The sequence below is a fragment of the Triticum aestivum genome, chromosome 1D (assembly GCF_018294505.1).
Source record: "Triticum aestivum cultivar Chinese Spring chromosome 1D, IWGSC CS RefSeq v2.1, whole genome shotgun sequence".
NCBI lineage: Eukaryota > Viridiplantae > Streptophyta > Magnoliopsida > Poales > Poaceae > Triticum > Triticum aestivum.
The window spans coordinates 429,611,361-429,625,735 of record NC_057796.1 but is presented as its reverse complement, the minus strand read 5'-3'; the positions used below and the strand labels follow the sequence as shown (position 1 = coordinate 429,625,735).

The 14,375-nt window shown below is 46.8% G+C and overlaps 1 protein-coding gene across 1 annotated transcript; it reads left to right on the top strand.

The window, feature by feature from the left end:
* Positions 1 to 1,017: 1,017 nt before the first annotated feature.
* LOC123172877 (O-methyltransferase ZRP4) lies at positions 1,018 to 4,344 on the top strand. The gene is made up of 2 exons (XM_044589779.1): positions 1,018 to 1,863; positions 3,768 to 4,344. The coding sequence occupies exons 1-2, from the start codon at positions 1,054 to 1,056 to the stop codon at positions 4,074 to 4,076; spliced, it is 1,119 nt and encodes a 372-aa protein (XP_044445714.1). The 5' UTR covers positions 1,018 to 1,053; the 3' UTR covers positions 4,077 to 4,344.
* The last annotated feature ends 10,031 nt before the right edge of the window (positions 4,345 to 14,375 follow it).

Genomic DNA, 14,375 nt, shown 5'->3' with positions numbered 1-14,375 from the left:
CTCCCGTTTCACTTTTTTGTGCTCCCAATCTTTCAAGGGTGGCTCGGGAGGTCTTTCAAAACTTACAAGAGGCTAGTGCAATTTGTGCAAATGCGGTCTTTCATAGTTTCTTCATTGTAAGCTTGAACAAAAGTCGAGATGCAAAAGATAAAACTAGAGCCAATAATGACTTGACTTGATTGAACTGGAGATTTTTGTTGTCCTTCTGTGCTCTAGTATACTCATTTTATTACAATTTTTCTAATTGATGAATGAAGTTAGATCTTGATTGGCGAATGAGAACTTGACTCGAAGTATGTAGGAACATCATAACATATAAAAATTAATGATAAGTAAAGCCAAGGATCAAAACAGAACAAATCGACATATAAAATAAAAATAAAGAAAAACCTGAGGCCATCTGCATTGCACATGTTTTGCGATAGTATCACCACAATCCTTCCGCAAACTTTATGATGTAATTCACCCATGAAGCGACATGTGACCTAACAAAGGACGCAAGACTCCAAGAGAACATCTTCGAGAAGGAAGTCCCTCGTATGCTGATGTTGACTAGTACATTCACAAAGTCAGACCTAGGGCTATTGCCCAAAAGCCGAACTTGGAGCCAACATCGGACAGGACGGGAAAACAACGTGCACCGTCTGATCTCTTCCTCATGGTTTTCGAGGGAGGTGAAATTATGGATTTTCACCCGGAGAGAATGTAACCTCGGTGTCAATGGTCAATGCCACCATCCACCTCTCTACCAGCCTGCTTACATGGAGTGAAAGAACTATCTGGCCAAACGAGAATTCTTCTTCATAAGAGAAGATGTCACCATGTCGCTTCCGGTCCACCTATGTTCAATCTTCAGTAATATTCTATGAGGGAGGGCTAGATTTCGTCAATCTTAAAATGCAACTGCACTTTCTCGTGATGAATATTAAAATCGGAGCAAGATTCAGTTCATGAGTGGTGACTGGCAGACTATTTAGCGAGCAGTACCGGCCGGAGATCTACCAACAAGTACGAAGAACGAGCTAAGAACAACCACCCTGCACGTAGCACTCCATGGCGCTCACCGGCGATTACAAGCTCATCAGCACCGACGACATGCTCCAAGGCCACGCCGAGCTCTGCATCCACGCCTACGGCTTCGTCAAGTCCATGGCGCTCAAATGCGCCATAGAGCTCGGCATTCCCGGCGCCATCCACGGCCACGGCGGCGGCGCCACGCTCGGCGAGCTGGCCACTATTATCGCGCTCCCTCCCTCCAGGCTCCCGCGCCTGCGCCGTCTCATGCGCGTGCTCACCGTCTCGGGCGTCTTCTCCGTCCAAAACCAGCAGCCGGACGACCCCGCGGGCTGCGCCGCCGTCGTCTACGGGCTCACTGCAGCCTCCCGCCTCCTTGTCGGCGACGGCGAAGCATCGTCGGGGCTGCCCCGCCTCGTGTCCCTCATGGTCGACCCGAACCTCACCGCGCCGTTCTCCGGCATGAGCGCGTGGTTCATGGACGACGAGCAGCCGCGCTCCTTCTTCGAGATGCACCACGGCGAGGACATGTGGGAAATGGCCGCGCGGGACGCCGCCCTGAGCAGGACGATAGGCGACGGCATGACCGACGACAGCCGCTTCGTCGTGGAGGTGCTCCTGAGGGAGGGCCGCGCGCGTGACGTCTTCTCCGGGGTGCGCTCGATGGTCGACGTCGGCGGCGGCACCGGCACCATCGCAAAGGCCATCGCGGCAGCGTTCCCGCACGTCGAGTGCAGCGTCCTGGATCTCCCACACGTCGTCGCGGAGGCCCCCGCCGACGGAGAGGTGCGGTTCATCGCGGGCGATATGTTCGAGCACATTCCCCCGGCCGACGCTGTTCTGCTCAAGGTAATTTCACATGTGTTCCATACTTTTTTTTACTAACTAAGTCTTTTAAAAGATTTCAATATGGATTATATACGAAGCAAAGTGAGTGAATCTACACTCTAAAAATATGTCGATATGCATAGATTGTATTGAAATATCTAAAAGGAAAACGTTTCCACCCGGCGGACCGGTCGAAGTTTGGGTCGGTCACGCGCGGGCCTTGCGATAGCAAAGCGATTCGTGGCTACGATTAGTCCCCGCCCAGTCGACATTATCCTCTCGCGGGGGTCGTCTTCTCCGCGCACGGCGGCCAGGGCAACAACGAGGGTTGCGCAGGGGGTGACGCTAGGGATTAGCGACGGGATGGGCGCGTGCTGGGCCACCCGCAACAGCGCGGCGGTGGTGCTGCGTATGGCCACAATAGATGCGGCGGGGACATCGCCAAGATGCTGGACCTGGACGATGGGGGAATGGCGGCGGCTGTAGATGCTTCAACCACGGGGCGGCAAGTTGCAACGATGAGAAACGGTGCTACGACGACGATGGTTGCGACGAGGTGCTGCAACCGCGGCGATGGTGGCGACGAGGTCACCAGAACAGAAGACAGCCGATGCTGGAACCAGTCACAACAAGTGTTACAACCAGCATGATGTTTTGCTACGGTCTGACACAGCATGACCCCGGCGGCCTCAGGCGGCAATGTGGTTTTCGCTGGAAACGGTTACACCAGATGCTTCAACCGGCACGGCGATTGCTGTGACCGGTCACATCTCCCGACGGCCATGGCCGGCGATGTGGGTTGGCAAGGCTTTTGTGCTACAACCAACACCGGCAGATGCTACAACCGGCATGGGTTTTCGCTGCACCAGTCACTGCATCGCGCCCGGCGACGATGGCGGCGATGTTCGTTTTGCTGCAACCAGCTTTTCAGATGCTACAACCATACATGGCAGTGTTGGAACTGTGTATTTGCGTGGGTTACGACCTTTTTCAATGGCGGCCATGACGGCGACTAGGTGCTGCAACCAGGCAATCCATTTTTGTTGGAACCGACCATGGGAGCTGCTACAACCGGAGACGACCGCGGTTGCCATGGCCATGGTAATTTATTGGGGGTGCTACAACCGGCCAACTAATTTGCTGGAACCAGCAATGGCTGTTGCTACCGGTGCCCGACACGACGCGGGGGGGGGGGGGTCTGTTGCCGACGACGAGCCAAGTGGCGGCGATTTTTGGTGATACGATGATGGAAGCTACATCCAGGGGAGGCTGTGATGGGGGCATACAGCACACGACGAGCGGTGGCGGCAGATAGCGAGTGCGAGATGCCTTGCTGCAAGTCGAGGGGGTGGGGCGGTGGCGGCGGCGGTGGCGCTGTAGCGTTTCGCTCGGTGAAGAAAAAAGGAGAGAGCGAGCGTGGGGGAGACGACGATGCAGTTTTTTTCAGGTACCAGATCCAACGAACAAAAGTTGTTGCATCGAAGGGCTAGGAGGCGACCGGCCGAAACTTTCGGCCGGTGCGCCAGCGCCTAACAGTCGCCTATCTAAAAAGACTTATATTTAAGAACGGGGGAGTAGTCCGCATGTGTTCCATACTTGCATTGCAAGTTAGTACCTAGCTACTGGTATTAGTCATTAATCATTTTGCGTAGAAGTACTTTTTTTTTCTTGTTAATAGAAGCTTTATTTTTCTTGAGGCACTAATAGAGGCTTTATTGACTGAAAAACGTCAAATATGGTCATACAAACTCATAGAGCTTAGACCTGACCTTTGCATACCAGGATGACATGCACATATGCACTTTATTACCGAGGGCACACGTGACACTTACGTGCTTGATTAAGTTGAAATATTGAATGCACAAGCCTAGCTACATTCACTTTGATTAAATATGCCACATCATATCGATATTTTCATATTGCAGTCAGTGATGCACGATTGGCGAGACGACGAGTGCGTCAAGATACTGCGAAGGTGCAAAGAGGCAATCCCTTCCAGAGAAGCCGGAGGGAAGGTGATAATCATAAACATGGTGGTTGGTTCTGAAAAGTCGAAGGGCAATAGTACTAAAAAGGAGGAGGCACAAGCATTGTACGATCTCTTCCTCATGGTTTTCGAGGGAGGTGAACGAGAAGAGCACGAGTGGGAGAAGATCTTCTTGGAAGCTGGATTCAGTGGCTACAATATCATACCTGTGCTAGGAATTAGGTCCATAATCGAGGTCTATCCTTAACTAAACACCATATTTGCTATGCAGTCTTGGTAAATAATGTTCAAGCTTTGTAAGCTAATTATTGGCTATATTAATTTATGGTTTATATATGTATGTGCACCGCATGTACGCCTTACTTGTCCTTCAAGTTTGTACGGGTTTAATTAGCTCAAATTAGCCGGTTTTCATGTTTGGGTCGGAGATGAATGCACTCATTTATGTATCTTGGAGCGTATGCATGTTACTCCAAATTGTTTTTCATCAGTGTAATATAGATGTGTTGATAATATTATGATGACCCCCTTATATATTAATTATTCATGGTATTTATCAGTTTTTGCTGCCACGAATTGACACACATGACGAAGGCAATATCATTGAGATTTAACATATCAATGCAAGGCAACATATATGTTGGGAATATAAAAATAAATCTTATGTAACTATTCTTGATTGCTTTCTTAGTTACTTCGTTGAATTCTATGTGGTCTCGCCTTCATCGATCTTTGATGTGATCGGGATGCCTGGACTAGTGGACAAGAAACTGCTAAGACACAAACAGGCACACGAGAACAAGATGCAATCCGAATAAAGAGCTAGATTTCAAGCTTGTACCCAATTTGAGATGGTCGTTTCAATTGCTTCTCCATAAGAGTTAGAAAGATCTCTTGGTAACTTCAATGACTGCGGTCGATGAATGGAACCAAACTTTCGTAAAAGATGTTTACCATATGTATCATCGATTTCTTTTGTACATTGTCACTGCAATAAGGTTACGAAGTGGGAAAATATGATAAGAAGAAACCAAACTTTCATTGCAAGGCTTAATTATCTAAAGCTCAAGTTGAGTTTTCATTTTCATCACTGGCCACGACTATGTAATAACGACATATCCCGACAGAATGGATCCACATGACATTAATAAGAACTAAATAGGTAATCAAGCATCATGTCTTCTAGTTGAGATGCATGAAAGGGACATATAACATTCAAGATGCTCATGTATAATATATATTAATGTTGTATGTAACCCTTCTATATATTTATAAGCAATGAGTAATGATATAGAATAAGTGAGAGTAAACTTAGGATGTGCTATATATTATGTATCAATATTATTTTAACCAATTCTATATAAAATTTTAAAGGGCCAAGGTTGTGCTATAAAATAAGTGAGAGTCAATTTAGGATGTGCTAAATATTTAACCCTAGCTATACTGGAAGATTCTGGTCATCATGATTACGTGTGCAAGTTGCAACACACTCTCTATGGACTTAAGCAGTCTCCTCTATCTTCTTATGCTTGCCTCGGTGATAAACTTCATCGTCTCGGCTTCTCGTCCTTCAAGGCAGACACCTCATTTTTGTATTCTCTTGCAGAGGTGTTATTACCTTCATGTTGGTATATGTCGATAATATTGGTATCGATGCGTCAACATCACATGTTCCTACAAAAAAACTACTGGGCTGTTAATTGTCTTGTTCAGTCTCTCTCTCGGTTGCCTTTCTAGTCAAGGATTTTCGCCAGCATGAGTATTTCTCGGCCTGGAAGCAGCTTATAGTTTAGGGGCTTCTTTTTGAGTCATGATAGGTATGCACCAGATTTGCTTCATCGAGCCAGTATGAAGAATTGCAAAACTACTTCTACACCAATATCCGCAGAGGAAAAGATGGGACATGATAGTGGCTGGGCCCTTGGTTTAGATTCCACCATTAAATACATATCACGGTGTGTCTTCAGGTTAAATCCTTATGATCTACACTACTCTTCAACGGCGGAAGTTGCTATTCTTCTGCGTTGGTTCTACCACTACTAGGAGAAAGCCTACTAGGAGCGCTGGAAATACCTACAGCAGTAGGCTGGGGCAGTGCTACTGCTAACGCACTACAGCTAAGTTGTAGCAGTAGCGCTAGTGGTAAGTATGGTTAGCAGTAGCGCTGCTCCAACCAGCGCTACTGCTAATTATCTATAGCGCTGCACCTAAGCAAACGCTGCTGCTAATCCAGCGTTGCCGTAAGAAGCCTACCAGCGCTACTGCTAATATTGCTGCTTTCATATTTTTTTATTTTCCCTCTACGTATTTGTGATGTATTTGTGCATGCTCTATATGGTAGTTTCATCATATCATAACAAACATACATTATTCTCATCATATCATACACATACAGTAGTCTCGTCATACCATCATCATCATTATCATCATCGAAAACAAATATCATCACATCTCGAAAATAGCGATACACAAGTCATGTCATGTCTCGAATAAATGCAACTGCATGGTCATGACAAACACACAAGTTTCATCATCTCTATCTAAACCATGATGTAGAAGAGAAGAGCGATCAACATGAGCAAGAGCGCGACTATGTAGTACTTCTTGAGGCACCGGTTTCGCTCCCTCTCTTGCCAGAGCGTCCACCTCAAGTAACTATTTTCCGCTTCGGCTCTGCTGTCGAACCCTCTGTAGCTAGCGCCCGGGTACCTGTCCACCTAGGCCTGAGCTTCTGGCCAGTGGTCGTACACTCCTGGAACCCTCCCAACGAATACGGCGTAGCAGTCCTTCGCCATCTCTGATCTACGTACCTGCATCGTCAGTTGATGAATTCAACGATAATATGCAACATAATGTACTTAAGAAACAAAAAGAGGCATAATTAGCAAAATACAAGCAACCTATAGTAAACAGAAATAACAAAGTTCCTTATACCCAAACTAATTAACTAGAGCGATCTACGCTAGTTTAGGAGGACGGTTTAATTACATCACAGAGTTTCGCCGTGCATAAATTCAAAGTTTTGCCATAGAAAGACAGTAGTGACACATTGTTATCAACAATCAGTCCTCCATGTCGGCGGTCCAATCTTCATTGTCAGGGAGGAAGCACCCGAGCTTGTTGAAAGGCTTTAGGTCCAGACGCTGAGCGAGTAGCAGTGCTTGGACATCATCCCGCGTGATTGGCCCATGGTAGAACATCCCTGTTAGTTCGAGGACCTCCTTCATGATCACTTGGGCAAGTTCACACTGTACGTGATAAAACTAAGCTCAGATTCGATGATCCGGTGTCTTTCCTATGCTTGTGGCCCAGTTGACAATCTCGGCATCGTTGGAAGTAGCTGACATGCGAAGGCGTTGATTATCCCTTCTGTACTCGAGCAGGTGATGCATGAGGTAGAATCCATTAGCCTTACTGGTGTACAGTTGCTGGATGCAGCAGAAGTCGGTCTTATGGCCGAAACCCAGCCCGTTCTTCCTGTACTTTTTCTCCTTGATATATCCACCAGATAGGCTGAAGGTTAACAGGGCACTATCGAGAACACTCTTTATGTGCGTGTAATCCTTTTTCTTGATGTTCTTCGATGAGTCCAAGTACATAGCATGGGAGTATTCTGGGTACAGACAGATGAGGACGCCCCCCTGCTGCGCAAAATAAGTACACCTCAAATTAGCCACCATGCTTGCAAAGGAATGAATAAACTTACGAAAGGATATCCGCGGATGACTTACATGGGATGATAAGGCAGGAGAATCATTTCCTTGTCCTTATTAGCGATCCTGAACTCGCCGATGTACTTGCTCGCATAGTTAAGGTGCTCTTTGCAGACTGCCAAGAAGCTCTCGTGCATATAGTACGGGTCCGTGACGCAGATATATTTTATGTTCCATGCCTGATGATGTGTTGGAAATATGCCCTAGAGGCAATAATAAATGGTTATTATTATATTTCTTTGTTCATGATAATTGTCTATTGTTCATGCTATAATTGTATTATCCGGAAATCATAATACATGTGTGAATGCATAGACCACAACGTGTCCCTAGTAAGCCTCTAGTTGACTAGCTCGTTGATCAACAGATAGTCATGGGTTTCCTGACTATGGACATTGGATGTCATTGATAACGGGATCACATCATTAGGAGAATGATGTGATGGACAAGACCCAATCCTAAGCATAGCACAAAAGATCGTGTAGTTCGTTTGCTAGAGCTTTTTCCAGTGTCAAGTATCTTTTCCTTAGACCATGAGATCGTGCAACTCCCGGGTGCCGTAGGAGTGCTTTGGGTGTGCCAAACGTCACAACGTAACTGGGTGACTATAAAGGTACACTACGGGTATCTCCGAAAGTGTCTGTTGGGTTGGCACGGATCGAGACTGGGATTTGTCACTCCGTATGACGGAGAGGTATCTCTAGGCCCACTCGGTAATGCATCATCATAATGAGCTCAATGTGACTAAGGAGTTAGTCACGGGATCATGCATTACGGTACGAGTAAAGAGACTTGCCGGTAACGAGATTGAACAAGGTATTGGGATACCGACGATCGAATCTCGGGCAAGTAACATACCGATTGACAAAGGGAATTGCATACGGGATTGATTGAATCCTCGACATCGTGGTTCATCCGATGAGATCATCGTGGAACATGTGGGAGCCAACATGGGTATCCAGATCCCGCTGTTGGTTATTGACCGGAGAGGCGTCTCGGTCATGTCTGCATGTCTCCCGAACCCGTAGGGTCTACACACTTAAGGTTCGGTGACACTAGGGTTGTAGAGATATGAGTATGCGGAAACCCGAAAGTTGTTCGGAGTCCCGGATGAGATCCCGGACGTCACGAGGAGTTCCGGAATGGTCCGGAGGTGAAGAATTATATATAGGAAGTCCAGTTTCGGCCACCGGGAAAGTTTCGGGGGTTATCGGTATTGTACCGGGACCACCGGAAGGGTCCCGGGGGTCCACCGGGTGGGGCCACCTATCCCGGAGGGCCCCATGGGCTGAAGTGGGAAGGGAACCAGCCCTTAGTGGGCTGGGGCGCCCCCCCTTGGGCCTCCCCCTGCGCCTAGGGTTGGAAACCCTAGGGGTGGGGGGCGTCCCACTTGGCTTGGGGGGAAGCCACCCCCCTTCCCCCTTGGCCGCCCCCCCCCCCATAGATGGGATCCCAAGGGCCGGCGCCCCCCCAGGGGGCCTATATATAGTGGGGGGGAGGGAGGGCAGCAACACCACAGCCCCTGGCGCCTCCCTCTCCCCCTGCAACACCTCTCCCTCTCGCAGAAGCTTGGCGAAGCCCTGCAGAGATCCCGCTACATCCACCACCACGCCGTCGTGCTGCTGGATCTCCATCAACCTCTCCTTCCCCCTTGCTGGATCAAGAAGGAGGATACGTCGCTGCTCCGTACATGTGTTGAACGCGGAGGTGCCGTCCGTTCGGCACTCGGTCATCGGTGATTTGAATCACGGCGAGTACGACTCCATCAACCTCGTTCATTAGAACGCTTCCGCTCGCGATCTACAAGGGTATGTAGATGCACTCCTTTCCCCTCGTTGCTACTATACTCCATAGATGGATCTTGGTGATGTGTAGGAAATTTTAAAATTCTGCTACGATCCCCAACATGATGTAGTCGAGATACAGCGCATACATGCGGATGAACTGGAAATCCAGCTTGGTCATGTGGAACATGTCGTAGATGTAGTCAAATCGCACGATGAACTTATCCGTGGGCCATCTCTCAACGTACAACTTCCCGCCCGGCACCTGAGCCGCGTAAAGCAGGTATCCTGGTTTTTCCGAGATGAGAAGGCTTTTCTCTCTAGACAACGCATCTTCATGAAGTCTCCTTAGATCATTGTTCAGTATGTGCTCTACGCCTTCAGAGGTAGGATTGGGTGGCCGGCGACATGGAAACGCTCCGCACCTTCGACAGGTATTCTGTCTACCTCCCGGGGCTTCAGAGGTGGCTAGCTGCTTGAAGTAGCTCTGGCGCCTTGAGGGCCTTTCTTGTCCAGTCTCCTCCTTTGCTTCATGGCGGGTGGTGGTAGGGAGCCCACCATACCTTCCCTAACCACCACCCCTAGTGTCGTCGGGCTAATTAGTGGACGGCCCTCGGGTTGTTGTTTGGTAGAGGCGGCATCTAGAGGCGTATCCTGTGAGGATCGCATGAACAGAGATTTTTTGCATTCCGCCTTAGGACGTTCTGGCTCCAACAAATCAGGCAGCATCAAGTCATCTCCACGCTCATAGCCCGAGTCATAGTCCTGAGCCATCAATCCTCCATCGTCATAGGCGGTATTGATATACTTGAGAGGGTCATCATCATCCTCCTCCATGATATCATCAGCATTTGCTTCTTCGACGGGGGCGACGTCATCTGGCACTAATGGAGGCTCTCCCTCGCGTTGTCCGCTATCACCCGCCACGATAGGTGCAGGTAATTTGGTAGGTGGGGTGGTGTTCATGCCTTCTTAAGGAGTTGTCGTTGGTGTGATACCGGGTGCCTCGACACGAAGAAGAGTCTTCGGCCAACGCAAGAACCAGCTCTTGCACGCACCAATCTGTTTAGGGGTCTCCTCGTCATCGACTGGTACCTGAGGAGGCAAATCCTTGAAGCCCGCCTTGACACTGGGCACGTTAACCTTGAAGACGCCATCGGGCATCTCCCGGTTGTGGAACATGCGGTCCTTCGACTTCACGATCGTTGCCTTTCCCACAACCACCTTCTGGCCGTTGATGTCATACAGTAGGGTGCACGGGGTATCGTCGGCCTACGAAGACATGTCTGCGATGTCAAACATCCGAAAGGCAACTGAAATGGAAGACTATAGACATGCTGGTGAAAAGGGTATGACGGGTGATTACCGTGAGAGCGTCGAGCTCAGGCGAAGACAAAGCCCCGCCGAGCATGCTAGAGACGGAGGTCGGGCTGCTATGAATAGGAGCGGGACCTTTTGTGGTTGCGTGAGCAGGTGCTGGTGGTGCGATGTTCACCGAATTGCTCCCGATGTAGCTGGGAAGGGGAAAGTCCTCTTGCCCTTTATCTGGATTGCTCTTCGACCAATCGATAATTGCCGGAATGAAGCTGGTAATAATGGAAGATTGGAAGTCAGCCGTGACGCCAGCTACCACTGCATTGACTACCCCGAGCAACTCTTCTTTGGTCTCAGCTTTGGTCTTATTGACCGCAATCGCGACCTTCTCGTTGATGATCTATTGAGTAAGCAACCGTCTCTTCTTTCTTTCCTCTGGCTGCTCATGGTAGCACGTCTTCCACAAGGCGCCATCTCCGACGCTGTGCACACGTCCATAGGACGGTGGTTTGTCCTTCGGGATCTTTTTCAGTATGTTCAGGCCCGGTTGAAATGGGTGTCCCACTTGGGCCTCGCCGATGACTATGACGACTCATCGCTTTCGGCTGCCTTTTGGTGCTGCTCTTTCTGCAAAAGAAATATGGATGGTTTACTAATGTGACAAAACTTGCAGTCGAATTGATTGGAAGCTAATATAATAAGGTGGTAATATAACAATTACCAGAAGCTCATGAACTCCCTCTTGTTCGGGTCCGTGTAAAATATCTTATTGATGCGGTCCCACTTGTACTGGGCCCTTATCCAGTCACACTCCCGCAGGTCGGTGAACTCGGCCAAGGGGTCTGAGATTCCGTGACTTTCATGTTCAGCGTCCTCCTTGGACCATACATGCCTCTTCCCCTCGTAACCACGGCTTCCGAGGCGATGGGGAGACGTGTTCCTGGCCTGGAGCGCCTTCATTTTCTCCAAACTTTGCTTGACTTCTTCTTTAGCGCAAGTCTCCTTGAATTCTTTAAAGTCATCTTCCTTTAGTGACGGATTGTCAGCATGAATCTTGGACCATGGTTCTTTCTTCGCAATCGCTTTTTTCACCCTAACTTTCCAGGCGGTTAAGTCGTCGCTGAATGTCACCATCGCCTTGCTGTTTATCTTTGTCATGGGTTCATCGTCCCATGGATCTTTGCTTTCATCCCGGCCGGGGAGCATGAACCTATTGTGCAACTTCTTTAGGAGCATGTGCTCCATATGTGGTATCTTCTTCAACTTCTCATCGTTGATGTTGGCAGTTTCCCTGAGGATGCATCCTAGTTGATTGCCCCAGCACGAGCGCGCTTCCTCCGGCGCAGTTGGCTCTAATTTCTTGGGGTGCATCTTTGTGACCACAATTTGTTCGATGCCGAGCTCGTTCGGTCCTCATGTCCTCTTCTCCTTCGGTGCTTTACCGACTATGACAACATTGTTGCCGGTCTCGGGGGTGGTGTTGGTGCCGGTGCCAGTGTCGGGGTTGGTGCCACTGCCGCCACCCTGCACCCGCAACTGGTGTTCGTCCAGGTAATCGAAATAATGATTTGCTGCCTCGACAGCGTCTTCTTCGAGGCGACCAGAACCCCCGGCTTCGGCGTGGCTAGACATGTTTCCTATTCATCAGTTGTAAATAAAAGATATAATGAAGAGAAAAAAGAGGCCTATATTTGGTCGGAATGTTGATTCATTCCCCTTCCGGCAAATCCCGGGCACTCCATATGTCCTAGTTTCTAGCGCAAATCGCGAAAATTTTCGGCATGACCTTTGCTAAAAAGTGGACATATGGAGCGCCTGAAATTTGTCGGAACAGAAATGAATCAACATTCCGGCAAAACATAGGCCACTCGGATATTCTTCGATATTCAACCAACATTGCAAAATCATATAGCATCAATGACATATATCATATAATATCAATGACATATGAGCATCACAGGAGCACATATATAAAGCAAGTACACATAGTGAAATGACCTCACTAAACATTGAAAATAGTGGTCATTTCAAAAACCAAAAACATTTGCAAAATGACCTCACTAAACATTTGCTACTGTTTTTTATTTATAGCTAAAAAAGTCTAGGAAGGGAGCTACTGTTTTTTATTTATAGCTATTTTATATACCTACAAAAATTTCCTAGCTAATTTCCTAAAACAATTTGCTGCTGTTTCTTATTTATAGCTAAAAAAGTCCACTGTTTTATTTATAGCTAAAAAAGTCCACTGATTTTGCAATTTTTGGGAGCTACTGTTTTTGATAAATTGCCTAGCTAGAAATAATTTGCTACTATTTTTTATTTATAGCTAAAAAATTTGCTACTGTTTTTTATTTATAGCTATTTTATATACCTATAGAAATTGCCTAGCTAATTTCCTAAAAAAAACTTTGCTACTGTTTTTTATTTATAGCTAAAAACGTCCATTGTTTTATCTTTATCTTTACCTAATATTAAAAGACGGATTGTTTCTCGAAAAACATTCGTCCACGGTGGGACCCATATAATTTTCGTACGTCCCCGTTTCCTCGTGCGGCCGTTTTCTGGTTCTCCCGTTTCTGTCAAAAAAATCGCAGCATGCACACAGCCGCAATGGGCCGGCCCATTAGCGTACAAACAGCCCGCGCCACTGAATAAAAAAATTCCAAAAAGTAAAATGCACCACAAGGTATCGAACCCAGTTGCTCTTGGTATAGCACCTAGAAAGCTAGCAACTAGACTAAACCAGACTATGTGGTTTGTTAGCAGCGCGAAATTTTAAATTAAGTACGCAGTCACGCTAGATACTGAGAGGAAATATTTTTTTTAAATGAATATATTTCAGAACGCGAAAATTTTGCAAAGTTGTTAATAAGTTTTTTAAAGTCGAACATATTTAAAAGAAAAAATATTTCTCTTTTTGTTTTGAAAACTGAGTATTTTTTAAAACACAAACAAATTTTTAAAATTAGGAGGTGCTGTTGTGATTATTTTTCGAATTTATAAACATTTTAAAAACAGAAATATTTTTTGAACTTTAAATTTGAAATTGCAAACATTTTTAAAAATATATTTTAAAAAAACTGGGAGGTACTATAGCAAAATTGTTTTAATCTATAATCCCTCCGTCCGGAAATACTTCTCAAAGAAATGGATGTACCTAAATGTGTTTTAGTTCCAGATATATTCACTTGTATCCATTTCTACGATAAATAATTTCGGACGGAGGGAGTACCTGTCAATAAAACTTGGCTTTTTGAAATATGCCCACATGATGTATTGTTTTAGATCAATTTATTAAACTTGGGATATAGAAGAAATCTTTTTCTCTATCGCATCTTCACGTACGACCAGTCTCGCTCAGCCCAGTGACTCCTGTCAAAATGCATGAGGAGTCCAATTAAGGTTTCATGGTCTATCTGACACAAACTACTCAATTTACATGATGACACGGACATATATTATGTGCGGTGCTTTTTATATTAGCCAGATGATAAAAAAACTTTGTTCAACGCTCTGATCTTCGTCAGACACGAAGGCGGCTCAACAATCCAGCTATTGGACCTTGCCAACCTTGGTTTAGTGACTGGTACTGCGACCACCAGCGACGAGGACGGCAAAGACGACAAGCGGAAACATGTGTCTGGTGTTATATTGAAATGAAAGATGTGAACCTGAGGATGAGGTATTAGTCATGTTTATTATGTTATGGACATGAGGGTGAGGTGTTTACCCATG

Bases quoted from the DNA above. Each gene is read 5' to 3' on its own strand.
- LOC123172877 (XM_044589779.1), top strand. From the start codon at position 1,054: ATGGCGCTCACCGGCGATTACAAGCTCATCAGCACCGACGACATGCTC. The intron at 1,864-3,767 runs GTAATTTCACAT...TTCATATTGCAG, and splicing joins CCGACGCTGTTCTGCTCAAG to TCAGTGATGCACGATTGGCG.